The sequence below is a fragment of the Rhinatrema bivittatum genome, chromosome 4 (genome assembly GCF_901001135.1).
Source record: "Rhinatrema bivittatum chromosome 4, aRhiBiv1.1, whole genome shotgun sequence".
In the NCBI taxonomy this organism is placed as follows: Eukaryota; Metazoa; Chordata; class Amphibia; order Gymnophiona; family Rhinatrematidae; genus Rhinatrema; species Rhinatrema bivittatum.
This window is the reverse complement of record NC_042618.1, coordinates 449,943,009-449,970,790: the sequence shown is the minus strand read 5'-3', so window position 1 is coordinate 449,970,790 and position 27,782 is coordinate 449,943,009. Positions and strand designations below refer to the sequence as shown.

The 27,782-nt window shown below is 43.3% G+C and overlaps 1 protein-coding gene across 2 annotated transcripts in view; it reads right to left on the bottom strand.

The window, feature by feature from the left end:
- Positions 1–27,782, bottom strand: part of CEP290 (centrosomal protein 290) — a 557,889-nt gene that overhangs the window by 52,288 nt on the left and 477,819 nt on the right. For both annotated transcript variants that reach the window (XM_029601651.1, XM_029601650.1), the window contains exon 49: positions 10,678–10,819. In XM_029601651.1, the coding sequence (XP_029457511.1) occupies positions 10,678–10,819 (142 nt within the window). The remainder of the gene's footprint in view (positions 1–10,677; positions 10,820–27,782) is intronic.

Genomic DNA, 27,782 nt, shown 5'->3' with positions numbered 1-27,782 from the left:
ATTTTGGGCCGACGATGGAGATGGCTCTATTTCTTGTGGAGGATAGTTTGGCTTGTGGTAGTGAAGGAACATCCAGCTGAATTTTATATGTAGACCTTGTTGTATGTGATGATTTATGTAAATGTATAATATTGTCCAGGGCAGTGAAGTCTGCTTTATGAATTGTCTTGTGTAGGATTGTGAGGATTTTGTACTCTATTCAAATATTTTTTCAACCGGTAGCCATTGTAAGTTGTAGAGTACTGGGGATATGTGGTCGAATTTTCTTTTACCAGTCAGGACTCTGGCAGCTGCATTTTGGAGTAACTGCAGTGGTCTTAAGGTTGATTTAGGAAGGCCTATTAGAAGGGAGTTGCAGTAGTCCAAACTGGAGAAGATGTCAAGGTCAGAAAAGATCAGAGATGGAAGAACTATATGAAAGTCTTGAAAGAAAAGAAGCGGGTGGAGACGTTTGCACATATAAAGTTTGAAAAAAGATTTTTTTTTAAACTATTGCGGAGATATGTTGAGATAAAGAAAGATCAGAGTTTAATAGAACACCTAAACTCCGGGCCTGAGATAAAATAGGAAAAGAGATACCATTTAGTGATACATGGGATGGGGGTCCATTGGAAGGATTTGCAATTGAAGATAAGTAAATTATTTTCGTTTAGTAGGGTTCAGTTTGAGAAGGTTATGTGACAACCAAGTATTAATTGTATTTATATATATAATAACAATAGAGAGGATATTTGACCACGAGGATTTATAAGGAACAAAAAAATTGAATGTTGTCTGGTGTATATTTTGAATTGAATGGCCAAAGCAGAGAGTAACTGACAGAGGGGAAGTAGGTAGATGTTAAAGAGAACAGGGGAAAAAGAAGAGCCTTGAGGAACACCAGAAGGGACAGAGTAATGGTTGGAGGAGTGTGAACCAATATTAGATAAGTTAGATAAGTGGAATGGGGATGCATGGAGTGAGCAAGGGCCAAGGATAGGGCTGCGCAGCTTCCTAGCAGAGCAGCTAAGAGGTTGTGTGTGCTTGTGTGTTGGAAATACCACATTGTTACTATGCTGTCTTGTCTGTATGCACAAAGGTTTGTTGCAGAGGCAGTATTGTAAGGCACAAAGGCATAACTCATGGCTCGAAGCTCCAGGAAATTGCTGTGAAACTCTGCATGGAGTGGAATAGACGCATATTGGGTTAAGATATTAGTTCGAACTCTGCAACCATGAGTAAATGCGAGCATGAGCAGGACCAGCCGAGGATTTGGTTTTAGATCTGCAATATGGATCAGGGATGAAAGCGGTTGAACAGCTTAGGTCCACTGATAATTGAAATTTCACTGAATCTTACTCATAGCAAATCTGGACCTATGAGTAAAGTGCATGGTGAAAAAATCCCGTGGCTCAGCAATGAAAGAATTGAGGGGCTGAGGTTATGTTGTATGCGCAGAGATGGATAGGAATTTGTCAGAATGTCTGCGCGGTTTTGGCAGGAAGTTCGTTGTGACTGTGGTGTCCAGAAGTGTTCTACATGGGATTTATGGTAGTTAACAGCAATCCCAGGTAGTAGATTTATAGTGAGTCATGAAGAAGATAGAGCTCCTTGCTTGGATCGACTGTTATGCAGCTGTCCATGCAAGGAAAAGCATGAATGATGTTTTACTCCGTAGAGAAACAGCAGTCACTTCTAGTGATTTAATGAAATACCCAAGTTGCCGAAGCTGGAGCAACCGGCAGAGCTTGGGATTGTAATATTGTTGACTTACCATGACACACATAGAAAGATTAGAGGAGAGAGACAACCTACTTACTGTTGTAGGGAAGTATGGTGACGAGAGACACCATTTTACCTGTCCCTTCTGAAGAAAGTTTATATTTCTGAGGTCCAGGATGGGCGGAGAGCAATTACTTTCTGTTGAAAGAAAGAATAGTGAGATTAAAACTCCCCCCCCCCCTGCGCTTTGTAGTATCCGGGGAACTGTACCCTGAACTTTGGTACCAAGTGGGGTGGCCGCTCTGACATCCGGCAAGTTGAGAGACTAGGAGGTGTCCAACAGGCGGGGCTGATGTAATTTGGATATCATGTAATCTCCCACAGGAGCGTGAGCGGTAAAAGTCTTACCCGCATTTCTGTGTGCTGTACAAGAAAACATTGAGACCTGTCGCCAGGCCTCGAGGTGGATTTGCAATTGAGGCAGTATTTGCTGGATCTTGTGTATAGCAGATCAGCGAATGCATCTGGGATTTCGGTCCTTAATTAGGAACCAGAAGCCAGAGTATTAATCAGTACAGAGTCCCGTTGCTGACAACAGGAGGATGTCCTGATGCAATCCCAAATGATTGGTAGAGAGGTTCTCTTGGTATTGTGTCTGACATAGCTGGCAATAGTGATATGTGACACTAATACGGTTCTTGGAAGACAAGACGACATAGAACCTTTCGAACCATGTGGCCCAATTTAGAGAACAGGTCTCAATGGGATTGTCGCTGAAGCGGGATTAGAGTACTTAGCATCCGTCGTGGATCGCAGAAGGACGAGCCGGTGAAAATCGATGGCTCCGTGGATTTCAGGAGGCATTGAAGGACAGCCTGAAGGATGTAAACATCTGACTCAATTCTGTAACCTGGTATGGTAGCGCAGGTACAGAGGAGACAGGCTGAGCGAGTCTGGCACTACCACAGTAATTTGTGGAGGGTCAGAACCCCGCACCGGTGTCTGTGGGGAACGCCTCGGGTACAGGGGAGCCATTATGACTCATGAACCCGGCCCTCTTTGCAGTGGCTCAATGTATCGTGACGCCAGTGCAGAAATCCTCGGAACTCAGTCCGGTCATTCTGCAGCACCAAGGACTGCCAGCACTGTGTGGAACAGTGGCGGTGGCAGTAGTGATATTGCTCGGCCGGGCATTTGCCAGCACTGAGTAGGATAGCACCGATGTCTTGGATGGCGTCGGTGGCGGACGGTCACCGTACCGGTGACAATGAGTGCCATGGTGCTCAGCCTGGTCTTTCCCCAGCACCGAGGTGGATGCTCTCGCTGTCTTGGATGGCGAATGATGACGAACTGTCAGCATGCCTGCACTGCTCCTGGCAATACGTATGTCGTAGGCTGATACGAGGCTTTAGTTAAGAACCCAAAACATGGAGCACTGTGTTTAGGTGAGGGCATTGCGTGTAGGTGCTATGTCAGTATTGATGGTTTCGATGGCGGCATAGAAGCGGCCTCGAGGATATAGTCAATAATATAGATGAAAAAACGTCGATGGCTCGGGCAGAGCAAAGATAACAGTGACAGAGGCACCGACGGCATCGGCGTAGGTATCGATGGAAACGATGTGGCATCGAAGAATTGAATAGACATCGATGGCATCGGGAATTTGATAACGGCATCGACTGAATCGATGGCCACATCGCTAGGAACGAGGACACCGATGGAAACGACGTGGGCGTCGACAGCATCGATGGATGGAGACAGGCGCAGACGGCATCGGTGGCATGGCCACGGGCTTCGACGGCATCAATGTTGGCATTGATGCAATCGACCTGGGTATTGATGGAACTGACCTGGGCATCGATGGCATCGACCCAGGCATCAATGGCACCGACGACACCAAGGTGTGCATCGATGGCATCCACCCGGGCATCGATGACATAGATGGAAAAATCAGTGCCATGGATGAAAACATTGATGGCACTGAAAGAATTGATGCGGGGATTGATGGCATCGATGGTCCGCGGGGGGAGGGGTGTCAATGGCATCGAAGAAGGCAGGATGGCCTGGATGGGGGTAGCAATGGGGGCATCGACTGCACGAAGGTACCGAGGTATGAATTCGACAGAGGCCCTGGCGGCAACGGTAACCATGGAAGTCCCTATCCCACTAGCGCTAATAACCAGGCAGAGGGTCACAGGAGGACACTCGCAGGCTAACTGTGAAAACATAGGGAGAGGAAAGGCCACAATTCGGATGGTAGGCCGGGGAAACCATAGTGAGGTGACAGGAACCGACCGAAAAAGGGCATAGTACTCACCGAGTGTTGATTAATTGTACGCGAAGGGAGACCCGTGCAGGGAAAAAGCATTTGTGAAGTAAAAGTTTAAGTGTTTCCGTGTGGAAAAATTGTGAGAATTTCTCACAGAGCTCCTAACCGCTATGCTTAATGCAGAGCGGAAAAAAGGAAGACTGAGGGGAGACACCTGTGGTCACAGGAATAATTGTAGGCTGAGCATGCTCAGTGCACTCAGTGTGCCAGTGTCAGTCAAAGCTTTATAGAAACTTTGACAGAAAGGTTTTCCGTAAAAGGGCTCCATCCACTGACGTCACCCATATGTGAGGACTACCATCCTGCTTGTCCTGTGAGAATTTCCATGATTAACCTGGAGTAAGTATAGAAATGAATTTATAATAGTGAAAAAATTAGGGAGAAAAGAAACTCAGGTACGAACAAAGGGGCGTGCCCCTTTCACGCACCTTCATCATGCAACGCACCAGCAGCCGGCGCCTCTGGTGTCGCCGCGGTTCTTAAAAGCTGTCGCCCAATGATGATGTCAGCAAAGGGGGGCATGGCAGAGCAAAAGCCTGCCAGTCTCTGGAACACGGGTAATGGTGGTAGGTGGGTACAGCAGTGTCCAGGAAATACAACAGCAGTTCACTGAAGGTGCTCTCCAGATGTCAAAGAGAGTTGGTAGAGGCACAGGTGGTGAAGTCCCTCTGGCGTCGCCGTGGTTCTTAACAGCTGTCGCTCAGTGATGATGTAGGCAAAGGGGATGTGGCAGAGCGAAAGCCTGCCTGGCTCTGGAACATGGGTGGTTGTGGTAGGTGGGTACAGCAGTGTCCAGGAAATACAACAGACTTGACATATTGGGTCAGACCAAAGGGCCATCAAGTTCCGTTTCCAACAGTGGCCAAGCCAGGTCACATGTACCTGGCACGATCCCAAGGTATAGATAGATTCCAAGTTGCTTATCCCAAGAATAAGCAGTGGATTTTTGCAACTCTACTTAATGGTTAATGGACTGTTCCTCCAAAAACTTGTCCAAACCTTTTTTTATACACAGCTACACTAACAGCTTTCACCACATTCTCTGGCAAGGAATTCCAGAGCTTAATTATGCATGGAGTAAAAAAATATTTTTTTCTTATTAGTTTTAAATGTATTACCTAGTAACTTCATTGTGTATTCCCTGGCCATTGTACTTTTTGAAAGAGTAAACAACTGGTTAACGTTTACTTGTTCAATTCCATTCATTATTTTATAGTCCTCTATCATATCTCCCCTCACCGTTCCATCTCCAAGTTGAAGCATCCTAACCTCTTTTGCCTTTCTTCATAGCGGAATTGTTCCATCCCCTTTATAATTTTGGTTACCATTCTCTGTACCTTTTCTATTTCTGCTATATATTTTTTTGAGATAATGTGATCAGAACTGCACACAATACTCAAGATGAGGTTGCATCATGGAGCGAGACAGAGGCATTATGATATGTTCTGTTTTATTCTCCTTTCCTTTCCTAATAATTCCATAGCATTCTGTTTGCTTTCTTGGCTCCTGCTGTACACTGAGCAGAAGACTGAAATGTATTTTCAACGATGACACCTAGATCCTTTTCCTGAGTGGTGACTGCTAATGTGGAACCTTGCATTGTGCAGCCATACTTTGGGTTACTCTTTCCTAAATGCATCATTTTGCACTTGTCCACATAAAATTTCATTTTCCATTTGCATGTTTAGTATCCCAGTTTTGCAATGTCCTTTTGTAATTTCTCACAATCCTCTTGTGATTTAACAACTTTGAATAATTGTGTCATTGGCAAATCTGATCACCCCATTTGTTCCCATTTCCAGGTTGTTTATAAATATATTAAAAAGCAGTGGTCCCAAAAGAGATCTCTGGGATACTCCAGTTTTCTTCCTTCGCCATTGGGAAAATTTACGATTTAACTCTACTCTCTGTTTTCTATCTTTTAACCAGTTCCGAATCCACAATAGGACATTAAAAGCCTTGGGAATAGGGGGTAATGTCCTAAGAAGTCTCTCATGAGGGACTTTGTCAAATACTTTCTGGAAATCCAGACCTTCTGTCCCTGCTCCTTTTTTTAAATTGAAGACACAAGACATGATGCGATCCATCATTGGCACCTGTCACATGTGCAGGATCATTGCAAAGACTGAATCCGTTCACTCCCACTCTCTGGGATGTAGTGTATGACAACTCAGAAAATGTGCTAGGACACTGTCCACCCCTGCAATATGAGTTGCTGAAAGTGCCTGAAAATGATGATCCACCCATTTGAATAGCTGACTAACTTCCAACAAGAACAAAAGACTCTTGGTTCCTCCATGACAATTCACATACGTCATGGTTAAATTGCAATCTGAAAACACTCCTGCCATTCTCCCATTGACTACTGGCAGAAAACTTCTGCAAGACCTTCCTTATAGTCCCTTTAAGCAGTTGATGGAACAACATGCTTCCCTAATGCTCCAGAGCCCCTGGGCTGTCAGGAACTATCTTGTCAGGGTCAAACTGTTGAGACTAGACTTTTGTTCCTACACTCCCATACAGAGCCTCCAAACCCATTCTCTTGGATAGATTATGAACTGGGAGCCACCAATTTAAACTACTCCTGGCTAACTGTGGTAGAAGTAAACTCATCTCATGCTCCTGTAACTGTGGACCCCACCAGGACAGAAGAGAACTCTGTAAAGGACATATCACTAAATTCAAAATCGCCAACACAGACCCCAAAACTTGAACATAATCCCAAGCATTGGATGCCTTCTTCTACAACAAGATTGAGACTTGAAACGAGCTTGTCCTTCCCTTCTCTTGGACGTTAAAAAACATCTTCCCCTCTGAGTGTCGAAACGTGCTCCTAGATGCTCCAGATTGCTCATGCCAAAATTGATCACCCACCCTAGCTCCTGCAGAAGCAAAATTAATTTGGATGTTATTGCTGGCACTCCTCTGTTCTTTGCCCTGATTCACCAGTTGGAAAACATTCTCTAATCAGTGGCCAAATGGAATGGGGAGGCCTGAAACTGACTCCCCCCCCGTGGGAATTATGCTAAAATTCTCCTTTTCTTACTGCAATAGCACATTTTATGAGTAGAGTTTCTTACTGCAATAGTTAACGAGCAGAGCATTTCCATAGGACATGAGGCACTCTTTAAATCCTTTAAATGCTTTAAATCCAGAAACAGTCAATGTGGTCTTCTGCATGGGAAGCACAACGCATATAGAATACCTTACTTGTCCCCAATTTCTGTCTTAATACTTAACTACCACAGCTAACTGAAGAAGGCAATCCAGAGACACCTTCATCACTCCTCTCTTTACTGAAGAGTGATAGGGGGATGATAAAGCATCTAGCACCTGGCATGAAAATTCTAAGGTGAAACCATCTCCTATGAAAGAAAGGATACACTAGTCCATTGATATGGATCCACTCTCCCTAAAACTGTAGCAGCTGTCCCCCAATTAGAAAAGGTGAAGCGTGAACCCTTTGGCCTTCATTGGGAATCCTTGGGACCATTCATATCAGATGTGCTACCATATCGAGAGCCCCTCCTTTCAAGAAAAGATAGATCTTTCAACAAAATGCTCTCTTTGAGATGAGGATCTCTGAGACAATTACATCTTACTTCTTGAAACTTGGGACAAAAAGGCAACCCCTCCAGGAAGCCTTGCGCTTACCCTCTGTTAACTTGTGAGATTTTGTCTTTACCAGATTACCTTTGTCTCAAATTTCTCTCCAAAGAGGAGCTTATCCTGCAAAGGCAACATATTTAACTTTGCCTTGGAGACCATGTCCACAGACCAATTACGCAGCCATAGCAAACATCTAGCCACCATTCCTTTAGCCACAAGGCTACTCTGGCCTATAGTCTGTCTAGCATGCCGCCCCCCCAGCAGTGAATCCCTCATAAGAATGCCTTACTGGGAACTGTTGTATCTAATACAACAATATCGGGACATTTAGCTAGAGTAAACAACTGCCCGCAAGGCTAAGACAGAAACATTAAAACTTGCTTTATGTTCCGGTCCTGAGCATCCTTAAAGACTGTGCTTCCCTTTAATGAAATTGTGGTCATCTTGGTCACAGTTGAAAACAAGGTATGCACTGCCGCATCTGGAAAGAGGTAAGCCTGGCCATAGCTCTGTTCATTTCAAGCTCACATCCAATGTCCCACTTTGCGGTACCTAATGCCTTCACTGTCCTGTGAAAAAGAAATGCCTTTGCGGATCCATGAGACCTTCCAAAATAGGGTCCTCATCTTCCTTAGTCAGTTTCACTTGTTGCTTTACAATTCCTAACTCTGCTAGGGCCTGAAAAATCATGGCAGACAATTTCTTCTTTTTAAATAAACAAAGTACTTATGGATTTTCTCCTCGTATGGTGTCAATTCTGAATCCCATCAAGCCGTTTTTTTTTACCTGAACCATTGATGAAAAACCTGGAACTGGATTAAAAAGTTGTCAGACCCTGTTTAATAGAAAACACCTGGTGCAAAAACACCAAGAACTTCAGGAAAGAAGTAGTGGAGGAGAGAAGACCCAGTCAATTAGATTGCCCCAGTTCATCTTTCTTTGCACACTCCTGCAGGAAACAGCTGTGGAAAATCTAAGGCTAGCTCTTTGCTCTAGCTGCTGCTAACTGCAACTAGTTAAAATGGCTGCCCTTCCTGACTTACGGGCCGATTCAGTAAAGTCCGCGAGAGAGCAGGCGAACGCCCACTCGCCTGTGCGCGCAATTCAGTATTTAAATGAGGCCCGGCGGTAGAAATGGGCAAAAGGAGGCGCTAGGGACACTAGCGCGTCCCTAGCGCCTCCTTTTGGCCCGGAGCGGCAGCTGTCAGCGGGTTTGACAGCAGATGCTCAATTTTGCCAGCGTTGGTTCTCGAGCCCGCTGACAGCCACAGGCTCGGAAACCGGATGCCGGCAAAATTGAGCGTCCGGTTTTCGACCCAACAGCCGCCAGCCGACTTCAAATTTTTTTTTTCTTTTTACTTTTTTTTACCCTTCGGGACCTCCGACTTAATATCGCCATGATATTAAGTCGGAGGGTGCACAGAAAAGCAGTTTTTACTGCTTTTCTGTGCACTTTCCCAGTGCCCGAAGAAATTACCGCCTACCTTTGGGCAGGCGCTAATTTCTGAAAGTAAAATGTGTGGCTTGGCTGCACATTTTACTTACTGAATCGCACGGGAATACAGGTTTGGCGGGTTGGACGCGCGTTTTTGGCCCCTTACTGAATAAGGAGTAAGGGAAAACGCACGTCCAACGGCGGGTTAACAGTGCGCTCCATTGGAGCGCACTGTACTGTATCGGCCCATATGTGGTAATCCCTACAGCTGAGCTAGAGTTGGCCTAAACCTCTGTTGCCATTGTCTGCCCTGCAAAATACCAACTTCACTTCCCCTCCTGTGACAACTATCTAACAAGGGAGGAGACATTGAAGTAGAAACTAAATGAGAATCAACGCCCCCCCCCCCCCCCCCCCCCCACCCCCGTTATAGACCTGGCAAAGCCTTGCTAGGATAAGCTGTGGCGACAGACCCTCAACAATGGCCCTCTTCCCATGCTTTGTAGGTACCACCATACAAACCCAGAAAAAAATTCACCAGTAATCTCTTCCTGCTTCCTGAGTTCACTCACTTCTAGAAGCCCTATTCAAGCTGTTGCTATGGTTGCCACAAGAACACCAGAACTTCCCTTTCCTTATTCTGTTTTTTTCTCCTTTTAAAACTTTATCCACACAGCAAGAAATCATAAAACTATACTTTCCTGAAGAAATGCTCTCTGAAGTAGGATCCATTTCTTCCTCAAACTCCAAAGCATAGAAAAGGTGAGAAGAGAGGGAAGGAAAGGAAACGGAGGCAGAAAGGAGGGAACCAGAGCTTCTGGTTTACAGACTCCAGCTCGCCCACTGCGGATCAAGCTAGAAAAGGGTCACCAACCTACGTTCCTGCTTGGCAGAACTCCATTAGGCAGTCACTCAAAATGTGAATCCCATAGGAGCAGATCTGTCCCCAAAATTCCAGGCTGCAGGTCTTGCACCTCTACTGTCAGCTGGAAACAGAGAAATACTGAGGAGCTGCAGATGGCACTGCTCACTGTATAGGATGATATCCATAAAACAGTTGTTCTCCGCCTCCATCTGCTGGCAGGGGAGGAAAACCCATGCATGTGGACTACACTGGTGGAAAAATAAGGAATCGTGTTTTTCTGTGCGCTAGGTCTTTAATTTGTGCACATTTTCTGTGTGTGCACTTTTTTCTTTTTAACTCCTCGTGCGTTAGCATATTATTAGTTTACTGCATCAGTAGTTAAACAAAAATATTAGTTTCATTAAACTGTGCACTGAATTTCAACATACAGTTTTAATGCTTAGCTAATTCCTTCGGCCCCAAAGAAAATAAAGAAATTAGAGTCATTGAGATAGTTATTTTGCTTGTGTGTGATGGGCATAAAGAGGACAAGTGTATTCTGCATCTGAACAGCATTTTCTTTCTGCATGGATATTGGAGCAAGGGAATCTTATTTCTTGTAGCCATACCATTGCTAAGCTTTAAGAATACACTTTGAATATTAAGACATCCATCACATCTGTTCCATGCAATGAAACAGAACAGATTCACATCTGTCTTCAACATGGTTACAACTCATGATGTATCATTTTTACTTGCCTGCTCTTTTAGATCTTGTACATGCTGTTCCATTTTCTTTTCACGTTCCATTGCTTCTCGCAGTAGCTGTTTAAGATCTGCAATATTTTCATTTTTTCTTACAAGTTCTGTTCCCATTTCCTTTATTTTACTTTCATACATCCTGCAATGGGGATGATATTGCTTATTTAGTTAGCAGAGGCTTAAACCAATGTCATCCATGTGAATAGGATACAATGATGATTTCAATATTAATAAAGTTAAGGGCTGACGATTAGAATAGATGCACAATCAAAATGAAGATTTCTAATGTGTACCATAGAGGTAAATTTAGCAGTGGTGTCCCTCCACCCACCTAAAATATACATGAGAAATATTAGCATACCACAATCATTCATAAGACTTATTTAAAGTCTTATGAATCATAAGACTTATTTAAAGTCTTATGAATCATAAGACTTATTTAAAGTCTTATGAATCATAAGACTTATTTAAAGTCTTATGAATCAAATTTAAAGTCTTATGAATCAAAAAAAAACCTTAAAACCTGGCTATTCCTTCAAGCCTTTCCGTCCATCTCTACCCCAACTCTGTGACTATTCATTAAACATCTGCTGTATTTTTTACTGAACAATGGCTAACAATTGCCAATGTCTGACCTGCAAGATCCAATTTATCCTGTTGGAAAACTGTTGTATAATGTTGAATCCTCCCTCCCCCTCCCCCCATGCCTTCATGGATCCTCCCATTTTGAATCCTCCTTCCTCCCTCCCCTTCCCCCATGCCTTATCTTGGTACCCCCTCTAATCCTGCTAACACAACCTTGTACATAGTATTTTATATTATTTGCTATAACCAATATCCCGTTACTCTGTACTTTCATAATTTATATAATATATATACCATTATTTAACTACCTTGTTCTTTTGTAAAACTGTTAACTGTTCCCTGTAAAGGCCTTGCCTAAATGATAGTTACACTATCATAGTTCTAAGTTATCTGTAAACCGATACGATGTGCAAACGGTTGTCGGTATATAAAAAGTTTCAAATAAATAAAATAAATAAATACATTTAAATACATCTCATGCATATTTATTCTGGTTGTTTTGAAAACCAGACTTGAAGGAACAAAAACTTAAAACCACTGACTCGGTGCAGTCACTTGGTACTGGTAAGTAAGTAGCCCTGGTTCGCCTTCACAGATTTTTTTTCATTTGGGATTCACTTTCAATCTAGAACAAAATTACATGACCCACCACCAAATTAAAAAAAAAAACTTCAAACACCTGACTGAACTGATGCTTTCTGCAGCTTGAATACTGTAAAATAAAAATAATTTGCAAATTGCTTTTGAAGGTAATTTGCAAATTGCCCTCAAATAATACTAATAACTTAATGTCTGCATTTTGTCAACAATGCAAATGTCTAGTGGTATAATATGTAGAAAATATGAAACTGTTACAGCATTGCATTTGTCTAGTAGTACTGTAGAAATTAGTAGTAAAGAAAAATGTGGTTCTTATTTGTTAATTTTCTTTCCTTAAGACCTACCAAACCAGTCCAGATGCATGGGTTTTTCTCCTATCAGCAAATGGAGGCAGAGAATAACTGTTTTGCTGATGTCACACTATATATGGTACTGTACCACCTGCAGCTCCTCAGTATTTCTGTAACATAGCGAACAATAGTTTAAACCATTCCCTTCAAACAAGCAGGGGGTTCAAGAAGGCCCAGCTGACCTCAAGCCCCTTCCGCATCTATGGGGGTTGAAAATAACGATATAAACCGAAAAGCAAACAAAAGAAATATGTAACTGATAGGTACCACACTAGGAGACAAGCTTCAGGCTAATATGGGTGGGCACCTAGACTGGTCTGGTAGTATGCATGGCCGCCATTGCACCTCCCAAGGGGAAATTTTGGATAGATTTCTCGAATTTTATCAGCAATTATATGTGGAAAAGCCCGAAGATCAGTGGCTACCGAGGCCTTGTTTCAAACGCTTTCATGGCCGCAGTTAGCTCCGGAGCAACTGAGGACCCTTAATGTCCCTATAAGTGAACAGGAAGTGCATACGGCCAAACATAAGTTAAAATTGGGCAAAGCAGTGGGTCAGGATGGTTTGGGCTCAGAGTTTTACAAAATTCTAAAATTCTCGCTGCTGACTCCTCTCCACAAATTTTACAAGTTGCTCAGTCATAACTCGCTGTCCGCCGCCTTAAACTACTCGGTCATAGTGGTTCTGCCAAAGCCTGGTAGGGACCCCTTGGATGTGGGCTATTACAGGCCCATATCTTTACTTAATGTTGATATCAAACTGCTAGTGGCTATCTTAGCGGAGAGATTGAGTGGCCTCCTTCCTTCTCTCATTCATGGGGATCAGACAGGGTTTGTTCGGGGTCGTCAAGGGGTGCGCAATGTGCGGCGCCTGATCGCGTCTCTCAGTTACAATTCAGAGGAGGAGGCAGCGATCCTTAGTTTAGATCCTTAGTTTAGACGCTGAAAAGGCGTTTGATTCTCTTTCGTGGGAGTATTTGTTTTGGGCACTGCACCAGTATGGGATCTCGGGGGTGTTTCTGCAGTGGCTAGAACTATTGTATAGTAACCCCAGTGCAAGTATTCTGGTGAATGGAATCCCGACTCCCTCGTTTGCTTTACACTGTGGAGTTCGGAGGGGCTGTCCTCTTTCCCCACTGCTCTTTATCATGGTGCTTAAACCTCTAGCTATTCGATTGTGAGGAGATCGCAGGGTGTGCGGTATTAGTGTCGACAATCATCCCCTTAAGTTAGCAATGTTTGCCTATGATATTTTGTTATTTGTGGGTAAACCCCGCACCAGCATACCTATAATTATTGAATTGTTTAAACAATTTCAGGGGGTGGCGGGCTTAAAAATTAACTTTGCAAAGTCAGAGGCTTTGGCGCCTCGGCTCCAAAGCTCATGGAGCAGGCCCTTTCCGCTTAAAGTGGGCCTCCGGCAAGCTCAAATATCTTGGCATATGGATTCCTAGGAATTTGAACACCTTATATGATCTCAATGTCCATGCCGTTTTGGATAAGATACAGAAACAATTGGACAATTGGGGGCCCTAACCGTTATCGCTGTTTGGGTGCTGTGCGTTAGTCAAAATGGTGATAGCCCCCAAAGTACTCTGTTTTGCATATGATCCCTTTTGGCTGAAGGCAGCGGACCTCAGGAGATTATATGCAGCCATTCAAAAGTTTTTGTGGAGAAAGCGGAGGGCGCGTCTTAAGTATGCGATGCTGGCATGTTCTAGGGAGCGGGGATGGTATGGGATGCCGGACTTGTTTTGTGGGAGAGTGGCTTACCAACACTTACCACTACTGTGACCCTGGTCTTTTAATCCAAATGACTGCCCCCTGGTCACCACTGAGAGCGCTGACTTATCCTAGAATACTGCTTTCACCCTGTGTTCGTGCCTGGCAATGGCTACTCTTGCGGGGAAACAGGCCGGGGCTAGTTTCAATGCTGATGCCATTGTTGGGAAATGTAAGTTTTGTACCGGGACAGGATTGTGGTGCCTAGTATCAATTTTGGGCTCGCAAAGGCGTAGTCTATGCATGCCATCTTTATGATCATGATGCTCATGTATTGTTAGATTATGCTACTTTAAGTGCCACTTACCAGTTACCTAAAAACAATTTTTTGCATACTTGCAAGCAAGACACTACCTGCTATCTCTACAGTGGACATTGGAGACATGGGCAGTGGAGTCAGCATTTGCTACTAAAGTGTTTGACACAGCTCTTCTGAAGAATACTATCTCGAGGATGGGTCACTTTCAGCCGGGCTCTGCAGGTGGACGAGCGGCTAGACCACCTGGCAACAAAACGGTCAAATGAGCTTGCCCTGCTGCTTACTCATCAGTATATGCAGCGGTGTTTTAAGGCATTACATAGACAGCTTATGGACGTTGGGCTTCGAGAAGTCCAGTTCAAAATCCTGCATTGCATTTATTGTACTGATGTGCGTCGGTTCCAGATGGGCTACACGGATTCCCCTCTCTGCATAAAATGCAGAACAGATGAGGGCATGCTACTGCATCGTCTCTTTCGCTGCTCTTCACTGACTGCTTTTTGGGGATCGGTGTCGGAGGTCATCCTACAAAGCACAGCTGTCTCGGTGCCCGCCACTGGACAACTTTTGTTGCTAGCCCACAGGCCTGTTCTGCTGAGATCAGTCGCTCGAAAGATACATTTAGTAGAGTGGCTGTCCTATTGGCCCGTCGCACTATACTCTCAGACCAGGCAGCTTCGGACTTGTCTCCTTCCATCTCAGCCTGGTTCCAAAGAATGGCTTCTACTCTCCAGCTTGAACGTTTGGATTACGTGATGGGCAAACGCAAGCCTGATAAAGTGTACCAAGCTTGTTGGCAGGCCTGTGCTCGCTTGTTGCCAGCGGCTGTTCAGGAAGGTCTACAAACTTGTGGTTATGATTCTAGGTGGATGTAATCTCCAGTCGCAGAGGGAGGGGGGAAAGAGGTGGAGGGGGGATGGGGGAAGTGGTGTCAGTATGAGTGGAGTGTGGTTGGGCTGATGTTGAATGGGTTCTAGGGTTGGGCTGATGTTGAATGGGGTCTAGGTGTTGGAAAGTTTTGTGGGACAGGGAAAAAAATAAATAAATAAAAATGTGTTGGGAATGAGCCGCGGCTGATGGTTTACTATTGATACAATGTATTCAAAAGTTTTGGTATGTATTGGGTGCGATGTACATGGTTTATACCTGCTGTTGTGCGGGCTATACTGACTGTCGCTGTTTATTCCCAATAAAGAAAAAATTATTTTGGAAAAAAAAATAATTATAATTAAAATAAAAATTGGAGAATCCCAACTCCGCAGGTGGCGGGCAGGTTTCGTGAGGACTAACATCTTGCTGTCCTATGAATCTGTTACAGGTTAGCAACTCTGCTTTCTTCGAGGACAAGCAGGACGGTAGTCTTCACACATGAGTGAATCCTTAGCTACAGGCTGCTTCCCAACAAAAAAAGGGGACCAAGAGACACCCAACCAGGTGCCAATGGACACACCACCCACCAGTGCTATTGGTAACAGAGGGGGAGTCAGCCTGAACCCAAACAACTGGCCCTAGGTGGGGAGAGTTGGGTTCTACACCTCAAATAGGTTCTGAAGGACAGACTGACTGAACCTACTGTCACGTCGGCCAACTCCATCCAGACAGTAATGAGATTTGAATGTGGGGAGAGAACTCTATGTTGCAGCCTTGCAGATCTCCTCCATGGGAACTGCTCACAAGTGGGCCACGAAAGCTGCCATGGCTCTGTCAGAATGAGCCTTGACATGACCCCCAAGATGCAGTCCCACCTGAGCATAACAGAAGGAGATGCAATCTGCTAGCCAATTGGATAGTGCCTGTTTGGCAACGGCAACGCCAAAGCTATTCTTATCAAAAGAAATAAAAAGTTGGGTGGACTGTCTATGGGCTTCTGTCCACTCCAGATAGAAGGCTAAAGCGTGCTTGCAGTCCAAACTGTGCAGTGCTGATTTGCCTTGTGCGAATGGGGCCTGGGAAAGAATATTGGCAGGACGATGGACTGGTTAAGATGGAAGTCCATTATGTATCTTAGGGTACATATGCAAGACCGCCCTGTCATGATAAAACTTAGTATTAGGTGAATAAGTCACTAAGGCCTTGAGCTCGCTGAACTTGCGCGCTGAAGTGAATGCCACAAATAATATGACTTTCCAGGTCAGGCACTTCAGGTCACAGGTGTGCAGCGGCTCAAAAGGAGCTTTCATCAGCTGAGCTAACACCACATTGAGGGAAGCAGATCCCGAATGAAACATACAACTATAGGCTGTACAGAGATGGGTGTACCGAATACGCCAATTGCATTGAGATGAACTCTAACAGAGCTGGTCTTTAAGCCAGCTTCTGATAGGTGTAGAAGGAGGTCAAGCAGTTTTTGTGTGGGGCAGGAGAACGGATCTAGGGCCTTCTGCTCACACCATACCGAAAACCTCCTCTACTTTAGGCCATAGGACTTTCTAGTGGAAGGTATTCTAGAAGCCACCAGGACCTGAGACAGATCCTCTGAAAGATCAAGCGGCTACATAATTAACCTCTCAACATCCAGGCTGGAACGACAGGGCCTGGAGGTTGGGATGCTGGAGCCTGCCTTGATCTTGCATGATGAGATGTGGGGAAGTTTCCAGACTGATCGGTCTTCAGATGGACAATTCCTGTAGGAGTGGAAACTAGACCTGTCCCCCAATGAGGGGCTGTAAGAATCATAGTCCCCCTTGTCCTTACAAAGCTTCAAGAGAGTTTTTGCCACTAAGGGGATCAGAGGACAAGCATAGAGAAGGCCTTTGCCCCAATGATGGGCCAGGGAATCCAAGGCTGGTTTGCCATCTGACCTGTACAGGGAGCAGAACCAAGGCACTTTCCTGTTGCAGGGGGACACAAACAGATCTACATCCAGGCTCCTTCAGAGGCGGAATATCTGATTCACTACCCACTGGTTCAGGGACCACTTGTGGGGACTGAAGGCTCAACTCAGCCTGTCTGCTACCGTGTTCTCTGTTCCAGCCAGGTACATGGCTCTGAGCACCATCCCATGGGGCAGGGCCATTGACCAGATCTGGACCGCTTCCTGACACAGGAGGTACAATCCCCATGCCTTCCTGCTTCTTGACATACCACATGGCTACCTGGTTGTTGGTTTGAATGAGAACAAATTTGTTGGACAGCCAATCTCTGAAAGCCCATGGTGCGCACCTGCTCGCCTGAAGCTCTAGGAAATTGATTTGACATCCACGGTTAGTACAATTTGAGTAGGGAGACTTCAAAAAGAGATCCCCCATTCCAGATTTTAAAGTACCCGCCATCAGGACAATGAGTGCCAGAGAAATGGGGTGACTCTGATACAATTCTGGAGGCTCTGAATGACCTAGCACCACTGCAACCTCAGGGTCCTTTGGGATCTGTGCATGTGTAACCGTGCCAAGGCAGTGACATGGACGGTTGCGGCCCAACAGCCTCAACATGTGCAAGGCTGACATCTGCTAGCTCTGTTGAATCTCTGCCACAATGGTTGCCAAGCTGTCGGCCCTCTGGTGAGGCAGAAAGGCCTTGGCCTGAGCTGTAACTAGCAGGGCTTCTATGAAATCCAACTGAGGTGACAGGCTGAGATAGGACATTGGGTAGTGGAGAATGAACCCTAGTAACTCCAACACCTGAATGGTCAAGCCCATGGATCTGGTGAACACTGCCTGAGCCGTTATCTTGACCAGCCAATCGTCCAGATACAGGAAAACATGCACTCCCACAGCATGCGAAGGTGCGCTGCCACCATGACCAGGAATTTTGTGAAGACCCATGGGGCTGACGCAAGCTCGAATGGAAACACCTGGTACTGGAAGTACTGTTTTTCCCACCACGAATTGGAGATGAACGAAGAACGAGATGAATAAAGAGCCCTCTTATATGCTGTGCGCAAAACTAATATTGAATACCCACGTTCAAAGAATCATATGGCTAAATCATAAGACTGCTTCTTAAACTCCTCAATGGAAGAACACAATCAATGCATACGAAAAATTTGGCTAACTGGAAGCCTGTTTTTGAAAGCCCAGGGGTGAAAACTGATAACATTAATAAATTATTTCTATCAATTGACTTTCGATACAGTGTAGTTTTTAAATGGCGATCTTCCTTTATAACTAAAATATCCAAAAATGCAATCTCATGAAAATCAAATAGAAAAGAAAATTTGAGATGTAAATCGATAGGGTCCAACAACATCAAGAATTGAATCAGGGCATCTTCACTTGAATCCCCCCCCAAAAACCCAACAGATCGTCTATATATCTAACTCAAAATGAAATCATATTAAAAGATGGTGATTTATAAATCTGAGTTTGTTCCAGACGATCCGTGACTAAATTTGCAATGGATGGCGCGACAGATGACCCCATAGCGATGCCATGAATTTGCAAATAAAAATTGTCATTAAACGTAAAATAATTATGTTGTAACATCAATTGGGCTAAAGATAACAAAAATGCCATAGGCACCCAATATATATAGGGTTTAGTTGTCAAAACTTTCAAAATAGTGTCCAGGGCAACAGTATGGGATACATTAGTGTACAAGCGATACTACATCCATTGACACCAAAATTGTTTGATGAGACGATAATGTAACATTCTGTAATTTCTTAAGAACATGCGTCCTGTCTTGCACATAGGAGCGCATCTCTTTGACATACGATCGTAGAAATTTGTCAAGGAAAATAGCTAAAGGTTCCAATACAGATCCATTGCTAGAGAAAATTGGTCTTAAAGGTGGATTGTTTAACATTTTGTGAACTTAGGAACCCATATAATACGGGAATTCGTGGATGAGTAACTTGTAAAAATTGTCATTCCTTCTTTGTAAGAAATGGTGTTTTTTCCTCCAATAATAGATCTTCAATATGAGACTGTAATTGGGGTGGGATCTTCCTCCAACAATTGGTAATATTTAATGTCTGAAACTTGCTCCATTAGTCCTTGAACATATTGTAAATGGTCTTGAATTACAATACTTCCACATTTGTCGGTAGGTTTGATTACTATTTCTGTGTTGGATGATAAAACTTGCAAATGCGATTTTAAATTGGAAGGGAGATTAATAAACGATTTGGTTGTAGATGCTTCCAAATCATCTATATCTTTAAGTACCAAATCCTGAAAAGTTGTAATATGGGGATCTAAGGTGCCTGGAGGGACCCACTTGGATTTTGAATGAACAATGGATATATCATCCTGTGGAACATTATTCAATGAACAATACAATTTTATTTGTAACTTTCTAATAAAACGAAAAATGGAGTTATGACTGTCAAAAGGATCATGTTTCTTAAAGGGGACAAATGAAAGACCCAAATTCAATACTTGTTCTTGGGACTGTGTTAGGGTAAATGAGACAGATTGCTTATTGCTGATCGTGACGAGTCTTGGACCATGTCTGCGAACCTTCCCGCATGGATCATCTGGAACAAACTCATATTTATAAATCACCATCTTTTAATAAGATTTCATTTTGGGTTAGGTATATAGACGATCTGTTTTTTTGGGATTCAAGTGAAGATACCCTGATTCAATCCTTGATGTGGTTGAACACTATCGATTTACATCTCTAATTTTCTTTTCAATTTGATTTTCATGAGATTGCATTTTTGGATATTTTAATTATAAAGGAAGATCTCTATTTAAAAACTACACTGTATCGAAAGTCAATTGATAGAAATAATTTATTAATGTTATCAGTTTTCACCCCTGGGCTTTCAAAAACGGGCTTCCAGTTAGCCAATTTTTTCATATGCGTCGATTTTGTTCTTCCATTGAGGAGTTTAAGAAGCAATCTTATGATTTAGCCATACGATTCTTTGAACGTGGGTATTCGATATTAATTTTGCGCACAGCATATAAGATGGCTCTTTATTCACCTCGTTCTTCATTACTGGAATACCAGGCAAGACGTTCCTCTGTTAAAAATGTGTGTGTATTACAACATACTGACAAAGCATCTTTAATTGTTTGGAGGATCTATCATCATTGGCATATTCTTCAATTGTATCCCGTTTTTTCTGAAGAACCATTATCATTTCAAAGGGGTCCTAACATCAAAAATCAAGTAGTTCAAGATGCACTTCCTTCTATTGTACAGTCAATAACTACTTTTAGCCAGCAACCGTGTGGTAATTTTGATATTTGTATATATACCATACATGGAAGTATGTGGCAACATCCTGTCACTGGCATTTCTTCTTGTAAATTCTCCCAAACTGACTGTATTTCTCAAAATGTGGTCTACTTGTTACAGTGTACTTGCCCCTCAACAATACGTTGGGCGCACATCCAGACCAATTAAAATACGTCTGAGGGAACATTGGAGTCGTTTAACAATGGGTGCTTCTAAACTGTGAATATGCAAACACTGTTTACAAAATAATCACACTTTTGATCAGTTACAGTGTATCTTGGATGGGGTACAGCCACCTATGAGGAGGGTGATGTACGAGCTAATCTAAACTATAAAGAACAATGCTGGATTTAATTTATCATCACAGTTTCCTCATGGAATGAATGACAACATCGAGTGGATGACGTTAATTTAAAAATGAGGGAAAGCTTTTCTATTGGCTATTGTGGAAAGGTTTTACTATTACTTATTGGTTGAAATTAAGTCCAATGAGGGTTTAAAAACCAGGTTGGGTAAAATGGTGGATCCTTCATGGAAATGCTATGGCTGCATTCAAACGAGTGAGTGGTATCGGGAATTAAGACACGGATGTATATATATGATAATTTATTTTTGGTAAACTAGTTGTTTTAGTTTTTTAATGATATTTTTTCATTTTTAGATTTTTGAAAATAAATTTGTTTTGAGGCCCCTGAGGAAGGAATCCAAAACACGAGCTGTGTCGGGCCGTGTAATGTAAATTTCTTGAAACAATAAGTGTCTTTTGTTCTTTATTAGAAATAAATAACCGTGAAATTAAGGGCATGTGGTGTAAAGAAAGAGTTTGGAGCCTTATGATTACATCAAGAAGTGGGTGTTGAGTCACGTAGGAGGTTCATGAAAATGGTATTCCACTAGAATAAATGAGCATTTAAGAAGGAATCACCCATCTTTAAGATATGAGGTCTCCTTTACTCTTACAAAAATTAAGTTTCCACGGTGTGTAGATTTTGTAGTATTGGTTATCATCACAGACAGCCCCTTCTAAAAAGACAGAACATAGTCTCTGGTGATCAGAATATACCCACTTCCAGGGAGTCTCCCTGAGTCACTGTCAACATTTTGTAGCCCTGCTGCAACTTACCTCAGCAAATTAGACCCAAGACTGATGCAGCACCCAAACAAAGGGGGTTATTTTCTAAAGCTTTATTGCATGCGAAAAGGGCCTTTTCGCATGCGATATGAAGCAAATTAGAGGGAGAGGAGGAATCGGGGAGGGGAGGGGCAGAGTTGGCGGTAGCTTCACTGCCAGCGATAATGTTACTAACATTATCGTCGGCAGTAGCACGCCGAATATCATCACCTATCACGGTGGCGCTATTCGGTGCGAAAGCCGGCGCACCGCCGTGGTGCGAAGGCTGCGGGCTTTCGCATGCCCGCCCTCCCCTTCACCCACCGCCCCCTGTTTTCGCAGGATGAATCCAGGCCAAAGTTAGCAACCCACCAGCTTTTCTTGGGCTAAAATGGTGCTCTGTAGCCACTAGAGGGAGTTACAGGCCTAAGAGCTTAATGCAAAACTCCAGAGAAAATGAAGTAAATAAGGTCAGTACTAACCAATCCCTGATTGATTATTTATTTATTTAACGTTTTTCTATACCGACGTTCGCACGAGACATCACATCGGTTTCCAGACAACAGAATAATTCAGCCAACTGGGCTTTACATTACAACTGATGTAGTAACTGGAGTGGGGGGGGGGGTAGGAAAGGAGTAGGGATTTTAAGTGAATATATAGAACAGGGGAGGGGTAGGGGGTGGACTATTTACAGGGGGGTTGAATTATGTACATCCTATATACAAGGCGAGCGGGGGGAGGCGAGAGGGGGGCGAGCTTAGGAGGGGGCTAAAGAGGAGAGAGGAGAGAGGAGGACGCTTGGAGGCTTCGGAGGAAAGTAGGGGTTTGAGAAGAGTGAGAGGGAAGGGAGGATGGAGTGGAAGGGGGAGTGGAGGGGCGGAGTAGGAGGAACGGGACCAAGTCATTAGGAGTAGGCCTGCGTGAAAAGCCACGTCTTAAGTTTCTGTCTGAATTTCTTTGGACAGATTTCGAGGTATAGATTGTGGGCATTGAGTTCCACAGCTTGGGACCAGCTAAGGAGATGGAGCGTTGTTTAGTGGATTGGAGGGGGAACCATTGGAGGGGGAACCATTATGTTCCTCAGCTCTATCTCTTTATACATAACAAAAATATAGGTCCCTCCTCCCCCACCAGCCATGGGAGAGAGAGCTGGAGGATCAGAGAAGGAATCCCCAAGATGGCTGCTGTTGCTGCTAGATGACAATATGGTTGCTGTTCCTGTCCGCAGGGGGGCTTTTACCTGACAAGGCTTGCCTTGACCCCTACCACTGCTGCTACCAGCCCTATGTAGCTCGTCAGAGGTGCTTTTCAAGGAGGAAAGATCCTTGACTGACTTTCCCTCCACTCTGCTCCGCTGCAGCCATGGCAAAGCCCAGTGAAGGAGTAACTTCTGAGTTGGCCCTTGCGCTAAGTGACTGCTGCCATCTTCTTAGACACTGGAACCTGACCCAGAGTCAGATACTCACCACCAGTTATCTCCCATCTAGATTCTATCAAGACTGGCTTAGAAAATCTTCTTCCCTGGGTCACATAAGAATCACAGTACAGTTGGCAGCAAAAATAAAGGCACTTCTCTGGCTGCCCATCTGCAACATTTTTTCCAGTTGCTGGCCCCTTAATCCCTTCAAGAAAACATGTCTCAGAAGAGGGAAAGGCAGAAGCAAATGGGTGATTGGGGCTAGAAGGAATCAGCACCACTGTCTATCAAACTCTACTTGCAGACAGAGACTAAGCCAGAAAAGAGTTACAGACACCCCCTGCCCCATCTCGTCATCACTTGACTGGCTGCACATCCCTCAGAACGAAAACCCCAGGAGCAAATTTGTCCCTAATGCTTCATACTGCAGATTTTGTAGCTCTGCTATCTGCTGGAGATAGAATCCTGAACAGCTGCAGATGGCATAGTACCATATATAGGGTGATGTAAACAAACGATTGTTCTCTGCTTCCATCTGCTGGTAGGGGAAAGAAAATCCAGTGGTTAGAGCAGTGGACTATGAACCAGGAGACCAGAGTTCGAGTCCTGCTGTTGCTCCTTGTGACCTTGGGCACTTTACCCTCCATTGCCTCAGGTACAAACTTAAGAACATAAGAAATTGCCATGCTGGGTCAGACCAAGGGTCCATCAAGCCCAGCATCCTGTTTCTAACAGAGGCCAAACCAGGCCACAAGAATGTGGCAACTACCCAAACACTAAGAAAATCCCATGCTACTGATGCAATTAATAGCAGTGGCTATTCCCTAAGTAAACTTGATTAATAGCTGTTAATGGACTTCTCCTCCAAGAACTTATCCAAACCTTTTTGAACCCAGCTACACTAACTGCACTAACCACATCCTCTGGCAACAAATTCCAGAGCTTTATTGTGCGTTGAGTGAAAAATAATTTTCTCCGATTAGTCTTAAATGTGGTACTTGCCCCCTAGTCCTTCCATTATTTGAATGCCCCCTAGTCCTTCCATTATTTGAAAGTGTAAATAATTGAATCACATCTACTCATTCAAGACCTCTCATGATCTTAAAGACCTCTATCATATCCCCACTCAGCCGTCTCCTCTCCAAGCTGAACAGCCCTAACCTCTTCAGCCTTTCCTCATAGGGGAGCTGTTCCATCCCCTTTATCATTTTGGTTGCCCTTCTCTGTACCTTCTCCATCGCAACTTTATCTTTTTTGAGATGTGGCGACCAGAACTGTACACAGTATTCCAGGTGCGGCCTCACCATGGAGCGATATAGAGGCATTATGACTTTCCGTTTTATTAACCATTCCCTTCCTAATAATTCCTAACATTGTTTGCTTTTTTGACTGCTGCAGCACATTAGATCTTTTTCCTGGGTGGTAGTTCCTAAAATGGAACCTAACATCGTGTAACTACAGCAAGAGTTATTTTTCCCTATATACAACACCTTGCACTTGTCCACATTAAATTTCATCTGCCATTTGGATGCCCAATCTTCCAGTCTTGCAAGGTCCTCCTGTAATGTATCACAATCCGCTTGTGATTTAACTACTCTGAATAATTTTGTATCATCCGCAAATTTGATAACCTCACTCGTCGTATTCCTTTCCAGATCATTTATATATACATTGAAAAGCATCGGTCCAAGTACAGATCCTTGAGGCACTCCACTGTTTACCCTTTTCCACTGAGAAAATTGACCATTTAATCCTACTCTCTGTTTCCTGTCTTTTAACCAGTTTGTAATCCACGAAAGGACATCACCTCCTATCCCATGACTTTTTAGTTTATTTAGAAGCCTCTCATGAGGGACTTTGTCAAACGCCTTCTGAAAATCCAAATACACTACATCTACCAGTTCACCTTTATCCACATGTTTATTAACCCCTTCAAAAAAATGAAGCAGATTTGTTAGGCAAGACTTCCCTTGGGTAAATCCATGTTGACTGTGTTATTTATTTATTTAACACTTTTATATACCGACATTTATGAAAAAAGATCATATCGTATTGGTTCACAGGGAACAAAGTATTATAACATAACATAACCTAACTAGTAAAAGCTTAAAAGTTACAATAAAACAGGGGTATGTAACTGGGGAGGTGAAAAGAAGGGGGGATAGATAACTCATTAACTAATTACAACCAAGTAGAGTGTTCCATTAAACCATGTCTTTCTATATGCTCTACGATTCTGATCTTGAGAATAGTTTCCACTATTTTTCCTGGCACTAAAGTCAGGCTCACTGGTCTATAGTTACCTGGATCACCCCTGGAGCCTTTTTTAAATATTGGGGTTACATTGGCCACCCTCCAGTTACAATGGATGATTTTAATGATAGGTTGCAAATTTTAACTAATAGATCAGAAATTTCATTTTTTAGTTCCTTCAGTACCCTAGGATGCATACCATCCGGTCCAGGTGATTTTCTTTTTTTTTTTTTTTTTGTCAAAATCGTTTTTATTGAGAATGCATAAATACAACTACAGCAGCCTCGAAACAGGATAACCAGTAGTAGCCCAAAACAGGCACAAAACATAGCCATAAGATAAAGTAAGTGGGAAAACAACACTGCAACTGCATATGCGTCCCCATTTTCCACTTTGTATACACCTCCCCTCACTCATCCCTCCTGCCAACCATCCCTATCACACTCAAACATTCATCCAGCCATCCCCCCTATACTTCCCCCCTCCCCCTTTCCCGGGAGATGGTGCATTATGAACAGATAACACATGAATGAAATATTCAGGTGATTTTCTACTCTAGTTTGTCAATCTGGCCTACTACATCTTCCAGGTTCACAGTGATTTCGTTCAGTTCGTCTGACTAATCAACCCTGAAAACCATCTCCGGAACTGGTATCTCCCCAACATCCTCATTAGTAAACATGGAAGCAAATAATTCATTTAGTCTTTCTGCAATGGCCTTATCTTCCCTAAGAGCCCCTTTAACCCCTCTGTCATCTAATGGTCCAACCGACTCCCTCACAGGTTTCTTGCTTCGGATATATTTTAAAAAGTTTTTGTTATGAGTTTTTGCCTCTATGGCCAACTTCAATTCAAATTCTCTCTTCGCCTGTCTTATCAATGTTTTACACTTAACTTGACAATGCTTATGTTTTATCCTATTTTCTTCAGACGGATCCTTCTTCCAATTTTTGAAGGATTTTTTTTGGCTAAAATAGCCTCTTTCACCTCACCTTTTAATCATGACGGTAATCGTTTTGCTTTCCTTCCACCTTTCTTAATGTGTGGAATACATATGGACTGCACCTCTAGAATTGTATTTTAAAACAATGTCCATGCCTGTTGAACACTTTTAACCTTTGCAGCTGCACCTTTCAGTTTTTTTCTATTTTCCTCATTTTATCAAAGTTTCCCTTTTGAAAGTTTAGTGTTAGAGCTGCAGATTTACTTATTGTCCCCCTTCCAGTTATTAGTTTAAATTTGATCATGTTATGATCACTGTTGCCAAGTGGCCCCACCACCGTTACCTCTCTCACCAAATCCTGCGTTCCACTAAGAATTAAATCTAAAATAGCTCCCTCTCTTGTTGGTTCCTGAACCAATTGCTCCATGAAACAATCATTTATTACATCCAGGAACTTTATGTCTCTAGCAAGTCCTGATGTTACATTTACCCAGTCAATATAATATACAATACAACTTAAATTTTAAGCCCTCTGGGGGATAGGGAAATACCTACAGTACCTGAATGTAATCCACTTTGAAGCGCTGAAAAAAGTGCGAAAAGCAGAATATAAATCTAAATAAATAAACAAACATCTGGATTGGTCTGGTGGAATGATAAGGAATAGCTAATTAAAATACAAACTCCTGAGAGAAGTTTGTAGGAGACTGCAGTGACCTGTGTCTGGGACCTTGGTCTTCAGTTTTTATTTTATTTTTCCTGATAATTTCAATATAAGAAAAATCAGTGGAAAAATGACTTCGGTGAAAGTCTTTTCACTGATTTTTTTTTGTTATAATCTTGAAATTTTTAGGAAAAATAAAATAAGCTAAAAAGGAAGAGAGAGAGAACACTGTGACTATCACCATATTTATTTTGTTTCCAATGTATTCTTTTGAACATTAAGAGGAAATTAAAACAACAGATCCATCGAACCTTTGGAGCAACATAATTTTTTTTCAATGACAATGGGGGTCATTTTCCAAGGAGTTACCGCAGGAGATAATTCCGCAAATCGCGCTAACAGCCGTTAACGCGATTTGCGAATGCAAATTTTTAATTTTGTATTCAGGGGCGGAGCATATGTAAAGTAGGAAAGAGTTATCGTGTGCCGCGAAACAGCTGCAGTGTTAGCGCGGCTCCTAACGCGGCCAATAGCTACACCTCTTTCATTTGCGGTACGTTGTGCGCTAGAGGCCGGTAAAGGTTTATCGCGGTTCACGATGTTTCCGGACAGCCTGTTTCAGTATATATATGAGTGAGAGAGAGAGAGAGAGACTTGCTATAGTGTCTCTTCCCTAGACAGGTATTTGTATCCCTATGAGAGGCCCACCTAGTAACTGGAGGTGGGGATTAAGTATTAGTGTAGGGGTTGGGGGCCGCTTTCACATTCAACATGAGACGTACGAACAGAACAGTGGTCTCTTGTGAAGATTTGATGGCCTTTGTTCGTACGTCTCATGTTGAATGTGAAAGCGGCCCCCAACCCCCTACACTAATACCTAATCCCCACCTCGAGTTACTAGGTGGGTCTCTCATAGGGATACAAATACCTGTCTAGGGAAGAGACACTATAGCAAGGCTCGCTCTCTCTCTCTCTCTCATACTGAAACAAGCTGTCCGGAACCA